The sequence below is a fragment of the Callithrix jacchus genome, chromosome 9 (genome assembly GCF_049354715.1).
Source record: "Callithrix jacchus isolate 240 chromosome 9, calJac240_pri, whole genome shotgun sequence".
Classification (NCBI taxonomy): Eukaryota; Metazoa; Chordata; class Mammalia; order Primates; family Cebidae; genus Callithrix; species Callithrix jacchus.
The window spans coordinates 119,863,901-119,878,849 of record NC_133510.1 but is presented as its reverse complement, the minus strand read 5'-3'; the positions used below and the strand labels follow the sequence as shown (position 1 = coordinate 119,878,849).

At 46.3% G+C, this 14,949-nt stretch overlaps 1 protein-coding gene across 7 annotated transcripts in view; it reads right to left on the bottom strand.

The window, feature by feature from the left end:
- RNFT2 (ring finger protein, transmembrane 2) overlaps positions 1–14,949 on the bottom strand; it is a 115,115-nt gene that overhangs the window by 16,915 nt on the left and 83,251 nt on the right. For 5 of the 7 annotated variants that reach the window (XR_013522140.1, XM_009004744.5, XM_035257748.3 and 2 more), the window contains 3 exons: positions 6,428–6,577; positions 4,043–4,108; positions 3,785–3,886 (listed from right to left, as the gene is read on the bottom strand). Coding sequence is in view for 4 of the 7 variants with exons in the window: in XM_009004744.5 (XP_009002992.1) it covers positions 3,785–3,886; positions 4,043–4,108; positions 6,428–6,577 (318 nt within the window). In the remaining 3 variants the exon portion in view is untranslated. Of the gene's footprint in view, positions 1–3,784; positions 3,887–4,042; positions 4,132–6,427; positions 6,578–14,949 lie in introns of all 7 variants that reach the window. The other 2 variants (XR_013522142.1, XR_013522141.1) reach the window with 1 other exon arrangement.

The window sequence follows — 14,949 nt, the reverse complement described above, 5'->3', positions numbered from 1 at the left end:
TCCACCCATCCATCCCTCTACCCATCCCATCCATCCATCCATCCATCCCTCCATCCATCCATCTCCATCCTATTCATCTACACATTCCATCCAACCATCCCATCCCATCCATCCAACCACCCATCAACCCCATCTGTGCAACCATGCATCCCTCCATCCCTCTATCCATCCATCCATCCATCCATCCAACCATCCCATCCCATCCATCATCCATCCGAGCCATCCATCTAACCATCTCATCCATCCATCCATCCATCCATCCATCCAGCCATCCAATATTTCCTGATACAGTACTGTGGCTCTGTGGCTAAACAAGACAGACATGGTATCTGCTCTCATGTTGCTTGTAATTCGGCAGAAGGGAGACAGACCTTGACCATCAAATTTCCCAATGAACTACCTAGTTAACAACTGGAATAAGTGATATGAAGGAAAAATACAGGTATCTATGAGACCATATAGCTGGGGTCATGACTAGTCTGGGGAGGCAGAGTTAGGAAAGCCTTTATGGAGGAAACAATGTTGAAGCCAAATTATTCATTCATTTGTTCACTCATTCAGTGCTTTTAGGAATCAGCATGGCCCACTGTGTGAATCAACTCTGCCATTCCAGGCCTAGCTCATAGCAGAGCAAGACTGAAATGTGTGCTCGGCATGGCCATGTGTACAGTCTTTAACCAGTACTGGGTGTGGCTGTTACTCCTAGATCTGGGACAATGGGGTCTTGTCTGACCCCTCCCAAGAATTTCTAATCCAGCTTTGGGAAGACATAGTGGTATCAGGAGAAGAATGGAGAAGAGACAAACAGACTGAGGCTTAGAGAGCTTGTCAGACTTTCACCTTGACATCATGTTCAAATCGTCCCTGCTACCGAGAAGGAAATACAGATGGCTCTGAAGCTGATGAAAAGATGCTCAATCACGCTCATAATTAGGAAAATGCAAATTAAAACTGCACTGAGATACCGTTTGTCACCTGTTAGATTGGCAAAGCTCAAAAGAGGCTTGGTAACGTCGTGTGTTGGTGAGGGAAGGAGCAAGAGGCTGTGTCATACTGCCCACTGGGAGCATAAGTGAATACACTGTTTACCGAGGGCAATTTAGCAATAACTGTCAAAACTGTGTACCCTCTGACCTCATAATTCTGCTGCTAGGAATTTATCCTACCAAGAGCTCATGTGTGTGTGAAATGGGGCACATGCCCATTTATTGAACCCTGACCTCGTGCCAGGAGCAGTTCTAAATGCTTCCCTTGAATTCACATGTAATCAACACGATGGGCCCAGGTTGGTGCGATTGATCTCCCCATTCTGGAGCATTCATGACAAGCTTATTTGTAATAACAAGAGAGTATTAGCTGCTAAATGCCTATCAATAGGAGAATGGTAAAACAAACTGTGGTCTATCCATAAAACGGCATGGTATGCAGCTATAAAATAGGATAAGGAGCAATCTCTAAGATAGAGTTTTAAGTTAAAAAGGAAGGTGCAGCCTGGGTACAGTGGCTCACCCTTGTAATGCCAGCTCTTTGGGAGGCTGAGGCAGGCAGATCACCTGAAGGTGGGAGTTTGAGACCAGCCTGAGTAACATGGAGAAACCCCATCTCTACATAAAATAAAAAATTAGGCAGGCATGGTGGCGCATGCCTATAATCCCAGCTACTCGGGAGGCTGAGGTAGGAGAATTGCTTGAATCCGGGAGGCAGAGGTTGTGGTGAGCCAAGATTGTGCCATTGCACTCCAGCCTCAGTAACAAGAGTGAAATTGTCTCAAAAAAAAAAAAAAGGAAATGCAGAAAACAGCATAGGTAGAATGTATTATAATTTAGTTTTTTTTTTTTTTTGAGAAAGTGCCTGCGGATAACTTACCCCCCTTTTTTTTTAATAAAAAAAAGATATGTTCGTGTGTGTATAAATAAATACATATATACATATATACATACATATGGTGACAGGTCTCGTTTTTATATCTTTCAAAGATTACAAAAAAGTTTTTTTTTTTCAAATAGAGATGGGTTTTTTTCATGTTGGCCAGGCTGGTCTCGAACCCCTAACCTCAGGTGATCTACCCACCTCGGCCTCCCAAAGTGCTGGGATTACAGGCGTGAGTCACCGCACCTAGTCTCTTTCAAAAATTTTTTTTTAAAATAAACTTTTTATTTTGGAATAATTTAAGGCTTACAGAAAAGTTGCAAAGAGAGAAGGTAAAATCCCAGTACACCCCTCACTGGGTTTCAGTTTCCCCGAATGTTACCATCTTGCATTACCGTGGTACATCTGTCAAAACTAAGAAACCCACATTGATATGTCACTGTTAACTCCAGACTCTATTCCGATTTCACCAAACTCGTTTTCTACTAAGGTCCCTTCTCTGTTCTGGGATCCAACCCAGGTCCCCGACTGTATTAGCTGTCATGGCTGTTTAGTCTCCTTTTTGAATTTCGATTCAGGCAAATATATTATCCGTTTAAAAAGAAATAAAATTGAACGTTAAAAACCACCTCCTCCTTCCAAATCTCTGAACAGCAATAACAGTAACAGTAACAAAATGCTTGCTGATGTTAAAAGGAACCCACCTTCTGTCCCCCGACCCATAAGCCTTTCCATGCCTTTTGCTCTCCAGGCTATGCCTCCTCAAAAAATCCTTCCCAACGTGGAACTCAGAGCTCTCTGCCCTGGCCCCCTGAGACACTGCATGAATCTCTCTTATACTGCACTTATCACTGCCTGCCTTGCTTCACAGTTATTTATGTAAGTGTCTGTCTCCCTGCGGAGACTGTGAGCTTCCAGAGGAGGGGATGGGATCTGCGTGCCCTCTGCTTCTCCTTCCCAGGGTCAGATAGGATGCTTTGACCCCAATACACATTTGCTGAATTGACACCTAGTCCCTGATGTCAGAAGGAGGAGGAGGGACGCATTTAGGGAGTTAAAAGGAGCAGAACAGCACTTACAACTGTGGGCTGGTGACCCACAACTAATAAAACCAAATGGTAATAATAATTATAAGGATAATAACGATAATTCTAGCAACTTCTATGGTTGAATAATTGAAATTTAGCTCTTTCCATGGATGATATACTTTAATCATAGTAATAGCTCTATGAAATAGGTGTTCTTACTATGCCCTTTTTCTTTGAGATGGAGTCTCGCTTTGTTGCCTAGGCTGGAGTTCAGTGGCATGACCTTGGCTCACTGCAACTTCCACCTCCTGGTTCAAGCAATTCTTCTGCCACAGCCTCCAGAGTAGCTGGGACTACAGGTATGTGCCACCATGCCCGGCTAATTTTTGTATTTTTTTTTTGGTAGAGATTGGGTTTCACCATGTTGGCCTGGCTGGTCTCGAACTCCTGACCTCAGATGATCTGCCTGCCTTGGCCTTCCAATATGCTGGGATTACAGGCGTGAGCTACCATGCCCGGCCACTATGAGGTCCATTTTAGACATGAGAAAACCAAGGCTCAGAGAGATAGTGACCAACACATGGGGTGGGGGGTCAAGAATGCTGCTGAAATTGACATGCAGGATATTCTGATGTTACAACATACTGAATTTGGTATGTCTACCTTTTACTGAAGAAATTAACGCTCAGAGAGGTGAAGTAATGTGCCCAAGTCTACCCAGCTACTAAGAGGCAGAGGTGAGATTGGATCCCAAGTCTGGTTGACTCCGGTCTTAACCAGATTGCCCCCCAGACACCCATGCCAGAGACCCGAGGACTGCCCATGGGGAAGGACTCTGCTCTCCCCTAGTTTCAGTTTCCAATGGCCCCCACCTGAGTCCCGCTTACCTGGCACAGGAGAATCAGAGGCTCCCGGAACTCGGCCTGACAGATGGCACAGATGTCACCGGCTTCTGTGCACTGCTGTCCAGTGGCTCGGACTCCATAGTTCTATTTGAGGGAGGGGAGAGGCAAATAGAGCTATGGATGCTCATGGGAGCCATGCCCTCAGGAGCACCGTGAGATCTATGGGCTGAGGAAGGGGCTGCTGCTGTTTCCAGCCCTTGATTCCAGGACCTTGGTTGGTACCACCTGAAGCCCACTCACCTGTGAGGTGCAGAGAAGTTTCAGGGCTTTTCTAACTCCGCCCACGCGTCCACAGATGTCGAAGGACTGAAAGGAGAGCAGGATGGTGGCTGGAAAGTACCCAACAAACTCTCACAACCCCCATATAATCACCTCACCCCATCTCCTCACCCTGCACCCAATTTTGACTCAGAACATTTTTAGGGCTCTTCTTCCCATTTGCATGTCTTCCTTCCCAACAGTGTTGCTTGGCTTTTGTCTTGCTGCCTAATATCAACAGTCTCCCTTGTTACCTAGACCAGGATACCAAATATATGGCACACATGGTGCCTATTTCCCCTCTCAAGTCCATGGCAGGCATTGCTAATCAATCACAGCACTCTTCCTCTGAGCCCAGCCTGCCCTGATAACCCTTCTCCATCTAGCACTCCAGTCAGCCACCGTGTTGATCAGAACCAGCAAGTAATCGGTACATCCCAATGACTGATACTGCATGGGTTGCCTGGCCAGTCCTGCTGGAAGGAAGGAAAGCGAAAAACTCATGCATCCTCCCAGGATTCTCTAAAGCCAGAAATGGAGAACCAAAGAGAAAGAAGGAAGTATGGATATTTAGGGGGAAAACCCCTCTGATTTGTACTAATGATGAAGAGAAAAGCACTGCACACTAATCTGAGGAGTTGAGGGCGTGCAATTTAACATGGATACTATTTTGAGGTAAGAGAGAGACAGAAAACATTCAGTAGATGTAGACGTGTGATTAGGAGCTTTTGGCTTTAGAGCCAGCCTGCCTGGGTGCAATGCCTGTTCTGTTGTCTTTACCTGAGTGACCTTGGGCAAGTAACCTTATCTCCCTGAACCTCAGTTTCTCAACCCATAAAATGGGAGTAACGGGGGCCGGGCTGGGTGGCTCACGCCTGTAATCCCAGTACTTTGGGAGGTCGAGGTGGGTGGATCACCTGAGGTCAGGAGTTTGAGAACAGCCTGGCCAACATGGTGAAACCCCATCTCTACTAAAAATACAAAAGTTAGCTGGGTGTGGTGGCGCATGCCTGTAATCCCAGCTACTAGTGGGGCTGAGGCAGGAGGATCACTTGAACATGGGAGGCAGAAACTGCAGTGAGCAGAGATCGCGCCACTGCACTTCATTCAGCCTGGGTGACAGAGTGAGACTCAGTCTTAAAAAAAAGAAAGAAAGGAGTAATAATAGCACGTACCTTGAAGGGTTGTGAAGATGATTATTCAAAAGAATATCATATGGTGAGCTTCTTTTCTTTTTTTTTTTTGAGATGGAGTTTCGCTCTTGTTACCCAGGCTGGAGTGCAATGGCGCCATCTTGGCTCACCGCAACCTCCGCCTCCTGGGTTCAGGCAATTCTCCTGCCTCAGCCTCCCGAGTAGCTGGGATTACAGGCATGCACCACCATGTGCAGCTAATTTTTTGTATTTTTAGTAGAGACAGGGTTTCACCATGTTGACCAGAATGGTCTCGATCTCTTGACCTCGTGATCCACCCACCTCAGCCTCCCAAAGTGCTGGGATTACAGGCTTGAGCCACCGCACCCGGCCATGGTGAGCTTCGTAAGTGAGAAATTGGGGTAGATTCAATCAGAAAAAATACTGATACATGCTCTACAATGTAGACGAACCTCAAAAATACAATGCTAAATGAAAATGCCAGACATAAAAGTCACCTATTATGATTTCATTTATATGAAACATTCATAATAAGTATATTCATAGAAACAGAAAAAGTAGATTCATGGCTGCCAGGGGCTGGGGGAAGGGGAGGCTGGAAGAATGGGGAGGGACTGCTTAATGGGCACAAGGTTTCTTTTCAGGGTGATGAAAATGTCCTGGAACTAGACAGAGGTGGTGCTGGTTGCGTGACATTGTGAATCCGCTCAATGCCATGGAACCGTACACTTTAAAATAGTTACTGGAGGCTGGGCGCGGTGGCTCATGCCTGTAATCCCAGCACTTTGGGAGACAGAAGTGGGCGGACCACTTGAGGCCAGGAGTCCGAGATCAGCCTGACCAACATGGTGGAACTCTGTCTCTACTAAATATACAAAAAATTAGCTGGGTGTGGTGGTATGTGCCTGTAGTCCCAGCTATTTGAGAGGCTGAGGCAGGAGAATCACTTGAACCAGGGAGTGGAGGCTGCAGTGAGCCAAGATTGCGCCACTGAACTCCAGCCTAGGCTTCAGAGTGAGACTCCATCTCAAAACAAATTAAGTAAAATACAATAAAAATAAAATAGTTAGTGGTTAATTTCATGTTGTGTGAATTTTCCCTCAATTAAAAAGAAACTAATATGGGTGCTCCAGCTTCCCCAGTTGGCCCGTGAGGCCTGGCTAGTGAGTGGGGCTCTCCTTAGGCCAGCCCTCCAGCCTTGGGGTCACCTTACCTTGCAGAGGCTGTAGAGAACCATCAGGACTCCTCCCAGAAAGTAGCTGTTAGAGGAGTCATCTCCCATGATGTATTTGTACCACAGCTGGATGGGGACAAGGGATCGGAACAGCTGGCTCAGCTCCTCGATGACCAGATAGAACTTTCCCTGTAACCACACAGAGAACATCAATTATTATTAGCAGCAGTAAAGGCCCAAAGGAACAACTGGGGCCCCCCTGGCCCCAGGCAGTGATGACATTCCAGGTCACAGGCAGGCCATTCATCAGCTCTGGAAAGCACTCAGGCCAGCTCCTAATGGGGCTGCGATATGGCCAAGGAGACACAGCCCCTGCCTGCTGCTCTCACGCACCACCCAGCTGCCCAGTAGATCAAAGTGCCCAGGACTGAGGATCGAGTTTCAGGGCAGAAGAAACGCTACACCTTTGGGCAGAGGGCTGGAGAGTGGGTCACCCTCTGGGTCTCCCATCCAGACCATCCTCATCTTTAGAGGGCTGACTCCAGCATCACAGGGAATTGCTGTCAGGAGCCCCAGCAGGATGGGCACAGAGTGCAGGTAAGGCCAGGCCATAAGGCCCATAGCAGGGAGATACGTGTCCTTCCCAGCTCCGCCACCTGCTCTCTTCCAAGGAGGGAGGATGAATACCTAGTGAAAGAACAGGAGCCAGTTGCGGTGGCTCATGCCTGTAATCCCAGCACTTTGGGAGGCCGAGGGGAGTGGATCACTTAAGGTCAGGAGTTCGAGACCAGCCTGGCCAACTGTGGCAAAACTCCAACTCTACTAAAATTATAAAAATTAGCTGATGCGGCGGTGCACCTGTAATCCCAGCTACTTGTGAGGTTGAGGCAGGAGAACTGCTTGAACTCTGGAGGTGGAGGTTGCATTGAGCCAAGATTACACCATGTATTTCAGCCTGGGCAACAGAGCGAGACTCCATCTCATTAAAACAACAACAACAACAACAACAACAAATACAACTTGGGTGCTCACGCTGGGCTGGGATTGAACCTGACCTTGCTGCATGTTCATGACCCTTAGTTTCCCCATCTACGAAATGGGAATCAGAATTCCCACCTTACAGGGTTGCCCTGAGGATTAAGGGAGATGAACAGGATAAGCGCCTAGCATTACATTCCTGGAGAAAAATCCTATTTCTCTTCCTCCCCTGGACCTTAAGCAGGTCCCTTAAGCTTTCTGTGGCCTGTGTTGTAAAATTGAGACGAAAATAAGCCCACTCTGGAGTGTCTAATAAAGCGGAATACATACTTTATGACCCAGCAATTCTACTCTGAGGTATTTACCCGAGAGAAGCGAAAACACATGTCCACATGTATGCCAATGTCCTTACTGGCTTTATTCATAAAGTCCCCAAACTGGAAGCAGCCCAGACACCCATCAATGGAAGAATGAATAAAAAAATGATGGCATATTTATACAACAGGATACTGTCCAGCAATAAGAATACACGAATGGCTGACATTCGTGACGACATGGATGAACGTCACAAACATGATGTCGAATCAAAGAAGACAGTCATAGATGAGAATTTGTTGTATAACTCTGGTTTATATTAAGTCCTAGAATAGGTAACACTAACCTGAGATAATAGAAACCAGATCCCTGGTTGTCTGGGGTGAGGGGTGGGGAGAACTGACTGTAAGGGGGAGTGTGAGAAAATTTTGGAATGTTTATATATAGGCATATATATACACACATATATACGTGCACATATATGTATATATACACATATACATATGTATGTGTATATATATTTTTTGAGATGGAGTCTTGCTCTGTTGCTCAGGCTAGAGAACAGTGGCGCCATGTCGGCTCACTGCAACCTCTGCTTCCCGGGTTCAAGTGGTTTTCCTGCCTCAGCCTCCCAAGTAGCTAGGATTACAAGCACTCACCATTGTGCCCAGCTAATTTTTGTATTTTTAGTAGAGATGAGGGTTCACCATCTTGGATAGGCTGGTCTTGAACTCCTGACCTCCTGATCCACCCTCCTCGGCCCCCTAAAGTGCTGGGATTATAGGCGTGAGCCACCATGCCCAGCCACATACATAGAGACAAGGTCTTGCTACCTGGCCCAGGCTGGACTGCAGTTGTGCGACTATGGCTCACTGCAGCCTCAACCTCCCAGGTTCAAGCGATCCTCCCACCACCTCAGCCTCCCAAGTAGCTGGGACCATGGGTGCACGCCATCACGCCTGGCTAATTTTTTTGTATTTTTAATAAAGACAGGGTTTCATCATGTTGCCCAGGCTGGTCTCGAACTTCTGGGCTCAAGCAATCTGCCCCTTGTCAGCCTCCCAAAGTGTTGGAATTACTGGTGTGAGCTGCTGCATGTGGCCTAGAAATATGAAATATTTTATATCTTGATTAGATGGGGGATACATAGGTATGCACATTTGCCAAAACTCACTGAAATATACACTCCAACTGTGTGCAATTTATTGTATTTAAACTCTGCTTCATTAACGCTGATTAAAACAAACAAACAAATAACCCTGTCCCAAGCATCCACATTTATAAAAATATGAATAATCTCTCCTCCAACAATTCTATGTCTGGAAATTTACCCTAACAAAACAGTCAGGGATATGTGCCTATAAGAATGATCACTACAGCATTCTTTGTAATACTGAAAAAAAAAAGGTAACAAACACAATATACAAAGAGAGGGTCTGATTATGTTAGAGATCTATAATGGAAAGCCATACAGCCATTAAAATTTATCTTGAAAAAACAGCAACTTTATGGTGAAGAAAGCAAACATAGGTCATATTAATCAAGTGATCAAGGTTAACATCCCCAGTGAGAAGTCATTTTGACATCCTGAACCCTCTCACATGATGTTCTGAGAAGACACATATCACTTCTGTGATATTCTGGCCAAAATAAAATTCAATCTAATCACGAGAAAACAAGACAAATCCAAGTTGAAGGATATTCTTCTTCTTCTTCTTTTTTTTTTTTTTTTGTAGAGAGACGAGGTCATGCTCTGTTGTCCAGGCTGGTCTCTAACTCCTGGACTCAAGGGATTCTCTGACGTCAGGTTCCCAAAATGCTTAGATTACAGGCATGAGCCATTGCACTTGGACCCAAGTGGAAGGGGCCCAACACTCTTCAAAAATGTCAAGATCATGAAAGACAAAGAGAAGACCAAGGAATGTGAGGATAGAGAGAATTAAGGAGGCGTGATAAGTAATGCAACACACGATCTTGGATTCAATCCTATTTTTTCTCTCTCTCTCTCTCTCTCTCTCTTTTTGAGACAGTCTTGTTCTTTCACCTAAGCAGGCTGGAGTGCAGTGACACAATCTCAGCTCACTGCAATCTCTACCTCTCGAGTTCAAGCAATTCTCCTGCCTCACCCTCCCAAGTAGCTGGGATTACAGGTGCAGGCCACCACATTCAGCTAATTTTTGTATTTTTAGTAGAGATGAGGTTTCACCATGTTGGCCAGGCTGGTCTTGAACTCCTAACCTCAGCTGTTCCACCTACCTTGGCCTCCCAAAGTGCTGGGATTACAGGTGTGAGCCACTGTGGCTGGCCCGATTCAATCCTATACTAGCAAAAAAAAAAAAAAATAGGCCAGGTGCAATGGCTCACGCCTATAATCCCAGCACTTTGGGAGGCTGAGATGGGAGGATCCCTTGAACCCAGGAGTTCAAGACCAGTGAGACTGTGTGTCTACAAAAAATCAAAAGATTATCTGGGAGTGGTGGTGAGTGCCTGTGGTCCCAGCTACCTGAGAGGCTGAGGTGGGAGAATTGCTTGAGCCCTGAAGTTTGTGGCTGCAGTGAGCTCTGATTGTGCCACTGCACTCCTGTCTGGGTGACAGAGTAAGACCTTGTCTCAGAAACAACAACAACAACAAAAATAAAAAAGGAAAAACAAAATAATGTCAATGGAGCAACTGGCAAAATGTGAATAAGGTCTGTAGTTTAGTTACTAGTAACAGTATTGGTGCTCATTTCCTGCCTTTGCTAATTGAACTCTGGTATAGTATATATCAACATTGGGGGAAGAGGAGTGAAGGGTATGTGGGAATTCTCAGCATTATTTCTGCATATTTTCTTTAAGTCTAAAATGATCTCAAAATTAAAAGTTAAAAAAGAAATGATCCAGATGAAAGATATCGTGTGACCCAAGAAAATGCTCATATTATTGTTCAAATGGAAATAATACAATGCAGAAAAAATACTCATTCTCTTTGTGTTTTTCTGCTCCTTCCACATTTTTTATACTCAGCATGTGATATGTTTAAATTAGAGGAGAAATGAGGCTGGGCGTAGTGGCTCATACCTGTAATCCCAGCACTTTGGGAGGCCAGGGTGGACAGATCTCTTGAGGCCAGGAGTTCAAGACCAGCCTGGCCAACAGGGCAAAACACTGTCTCTACCACAAATACAAAAATTAGCCAGGCATGATGGCAAGTGCCTGTAATCCCAGCTACGTGGGTGGCTGAGGCATGAGAATCACTTGAACCCAGGAAGTGGAGGTTGCAGCAAGCCAACATCGCACCACTACACTCCAGCTTGGGCGACAGAGCAAGACTCTGTGTAGAAAAAAAAAAAAAAGAGGGAAAAATGTTATAAAAACAAATTGCATAGCCACCATATGTGTGGCATGTAGACAGAGACTTTATAGCCACCGTTTATATTCCATCTTGATGGGCTGGACACAGGCCACTCAGAAGAGGACCCCTTGGAGCACATATACCCACATCTACCAAGGACCGAGAAAGGGCATCCAATCATCATGCATCCCATGCCTGATTTTTTGTGACTAGTTGACCACCTCCCGTTGTGAGATCATCGTCTCCCAAAGGGCCCTCCTTTCCCCTCCTGACTTCTACCAGTCCCTGAGCTCCAGAAACCTCCCCTGGAGAGAAATGCTGGTTTCCCTCTGGAACCTTTGGGAAGATGGAGGTAACTAGAGAACAGAGATGTAGGGGGTGGCCGCCATGCTTGTTTTACATGGACAAGGACATAATAGATGCTGAACCAATGGACAGCAACTCAGTGGATGTCAAGGGCTAACCAAACCTGTCTGTATCTTGCTGCAGACCCCAGGATCTGCAGAATACCCATGATTTGAACTTTGATTTCCTGAACCACCCACCCTCAGCTCCCCCATGTCTCCCTCATGCCTCCCAAATTGCTCTCACCCAGGGTCTCTCAATTCTTGCATGTTTCATCTCACCCTGGACCAATTTGTCCAGCCTCTCTCAACTGCCAATCTTAACCTGCTGTTTTTTTTTTTTTTCACTTAAAATATTATGGTTTTTAGAGATGGGGTCTATCTATGTTGCCCAGGCTGGTCTCCATCTCTTGGGCTCAAGTGATCCTCCTGCCACCTTGGCCTCCTGAGTAGCTGGGATACAGATGTGAGCCACCATGCCTGGCCTTAACCTGCTTTTGTGATTCTTCCCTACACTCAGTGCACCCCTACATAACTCCTTTCCTTCCTTCCTTCCCTTTCTTTCTTCCATCTGTCTTTCCTTCCTTCCTTCTGTCCCTTCCTCCTTATCCATTGACACTGTCTTCCTTCCCTTTCCTCTGCCCCCAACTTCCTCTCTGCCTCACTCTCCCACTTCCTTTCTTCTTCCCTCCCTTCCTCGCTTTAATTTCTGGACACCAATTACGCACCAGACACAGTGCCAGGCTCTGGTGATACTAAGATAACTAAGACCTCATCCTTGTCATAAGGAAGCTTGCTAGCTAATGAGAAAGACCCTCACAAAGGAAACTGCTATGATACAGTGTGGTAGAACTCTGTTAGAGGCAAATGTGAGAGGGCCCCAGAATTGAGGCTTCGGACATGGGGTGGGAGACAGACCAGGAAAGTCTAAGAGAAGTTCTCTTTCCAGCCACCCAAAGTGTGGTCCACAAACCCAGCAGCATCAGCATCGCCTGGGAGCTGGTTAGAAATGCAGGCTCTTAGGCCTCACCCTAGACCTCCTGAAACAGAATCTACAATTTAATAAGGTCCCCAGGTGATCCGAGTGCACATCCAAGTTTGAGAAGCACGACTTTAATGGATGAGTAAGAGCCAAGCTGGTGAAGAAAATGTGGGCGGGCAAGGGAGGAAGGGTGTTCCAGAGCCAAGAGGTGAAGGAAGAGATGATCAACCGTCTGCGTGCCAACTTGGTGGGCAGCCCCCTGCTTGGCCTGCCTGGTCTCACAACATGTAAAGACATGGCTACCCCATGAAAGGTCCCCGTGTCTCTGGGAGCCCCTGCCTGCTGGCGTCTGGCTGACTCTGGCCCTCTCTGTTCTTGAGATTGTAGGCTAATCTCAACAACCAGTCTGGCTCGGTGTAAAGAGCATAGCCCTAGGAGACAAAGAGGCTGGGATCAAATCCAGGATTGTCACCCATCACCTTATGTTTGGTCTTGGTCACTGTCTTTGTATCTTCCAGTTCTCAGGCCCCTTTGCTATAAAAGCTGGTTTCTGGGCCAAATCCCAAACTTCCCACTTGCTATTGGGCAGCTCCAGAACAAGTGTTGGCAAACTTTTTCTACAAAGAGCCCGGTAGTGAATAGTTAGGCTCTGCAGGCCATATGGTCTCTGGTGCAACAATTCACCTCTGTCACTGCAGCAGGAAAACAGCCTCGGACAACAGGTGAGTGAATGGGTGTGGCTGTGTTCCAGTAAAACTATTTATAAAAACAAGTAGCAGGATGTATTTGGCCTGCAACCTATAGTTTTCTGACCTGTGCTCTGTTCTATCAGAATCTAGATAAGTCACGATGGGGATTCTAACGCATCCCCAGGGTTTCCCGGAGGCTCTCATACCAGCTTCTTTGCCTTTCAGTTGCTTAATGATACCAAGCTCCTCCTTCGCAGATGGAAGAGCGGTCTCTCTACTCTGTGGAGCTAACATCTATTCATCTTTTGGGTCTCAGCTAACTGTCAACATCTATGAAAAACCTTCCCTGACTCTTCAATTGAATTAGGTGCTCCTGATATACACCCTCGAAGATGCCCCTAAATCACTCCTTTTTTTTTTTTTTGAGATGGAGTTTCACTCTTGTTGCCTAGGCTGGAGTGCAATGGTGTGATCTCGGCTCACTGCAACCTCTGCCTCCTGAGTTCAAGCAATTCTCTTGCCCCAGCCTCCTGAGTAGCTGAGATTTTACAGGCATGCACCATCATGTCTGGCTAATTTTGTATTTTTAGCAGAGACGGGGTTTCTCCACGTTGATCAGGCTGGTCTCAAACTCCCGACCTCACGTGATCCGCCTGCCTTGGCCTCCCAAAGTGCTGAGATTACAGGCATGAGCCACCATGCCCAGCTTTTTTTTTTTTTTTTTGAGATGGAGTCTCACCCATCTCACTGCATTCAGTCTGGAGTGCAGTGGCATGATCTTGGCTCACTGCAGCCTCTACTTCCTGAGTTCAAATGATTCTCCTGCCTCAGGCTCCTGAATAGCTGGGATTACAGGCACCCGCTGTCAGACCAAGCTAATTTTTTTGTATTTTAGTAGAGACAGGGTTTCACTACATTAACCAGGCTGGTCTCGAACTCCTGATGTCAGGTGATCCACCTGCCTAGGCCTCCCAAAGTGCTGGGATTACAGGTGTAAATCACCATGGCCATCCCCTAAATCACTCCTTCAAATCATTTCTCACAATATTAAAAACATTATTTTACTATCCATCTCTCCCACTGGGCTGTGAGCCCCTTAAGGGAGAAGATAATTTGGCTCTGGGTGTATTCCCAGCATCTAGCACATACTAGGTGCTCATGTAACAAAGGAGGACCTCTTGAAGCTAAAGATTCCATCCTCATTACTCAAGTCAACTTCCTACAGTTTGCTGATGGAGGAGAGTTGAAACGCTGAAGAGAGAATATCTCTTTACAAGCAAGCACTGACGTCAGCAAATAAAAGTCGGAGAGTGAGAGCCTGTGTGTCACCCTGTTAAAGGCAGCAATTAGCTGCCAGGGGGTGGGCCACTTTGAAAAGAAGATCAAACCACCAAGGAAAACTGGGCATATCCCAGAAAAACCATCTCTCCCTAATTAAGCAGTTTTATAATTCCAGGTTTCTTAAGCATGTTATTTCTGATGATTACCAAATGGGATGTGCAGTTTCTCTGGGGCGTCAGAGAACAAGGAATACGATCAGATTATGAGCTGTCTCGCCTCCCTGCCACCGTGAAGGGGACACGGTAGCAATTGCTGTAGGACGTGCTTGGGCACGGACGGTTCTCTGCTTGGATTCAGAAACAGGGGGCGGGAGTGTGGAGTTGGGAAGGCGGATTCTATTCCAACTTCCTCACTGCCAAGATGAGGGGTGAGACAAGAAGAGAAATGGGAAACACTGAAACAACAGAGGGCTGGCTCCAGAAGCCAGTGGTAAATGAAGGAGAGTGGGATGCTGAGAAGCAGAAATGAACAGAGAAAATTTTTTAGAGGAACACACCTACATGGAGAAAATGATTTGAAGACTTATGGGGGTGGAGAGGAAGGGAGGAGAGACGTACTCAGATTATCTGTCAGCAGCT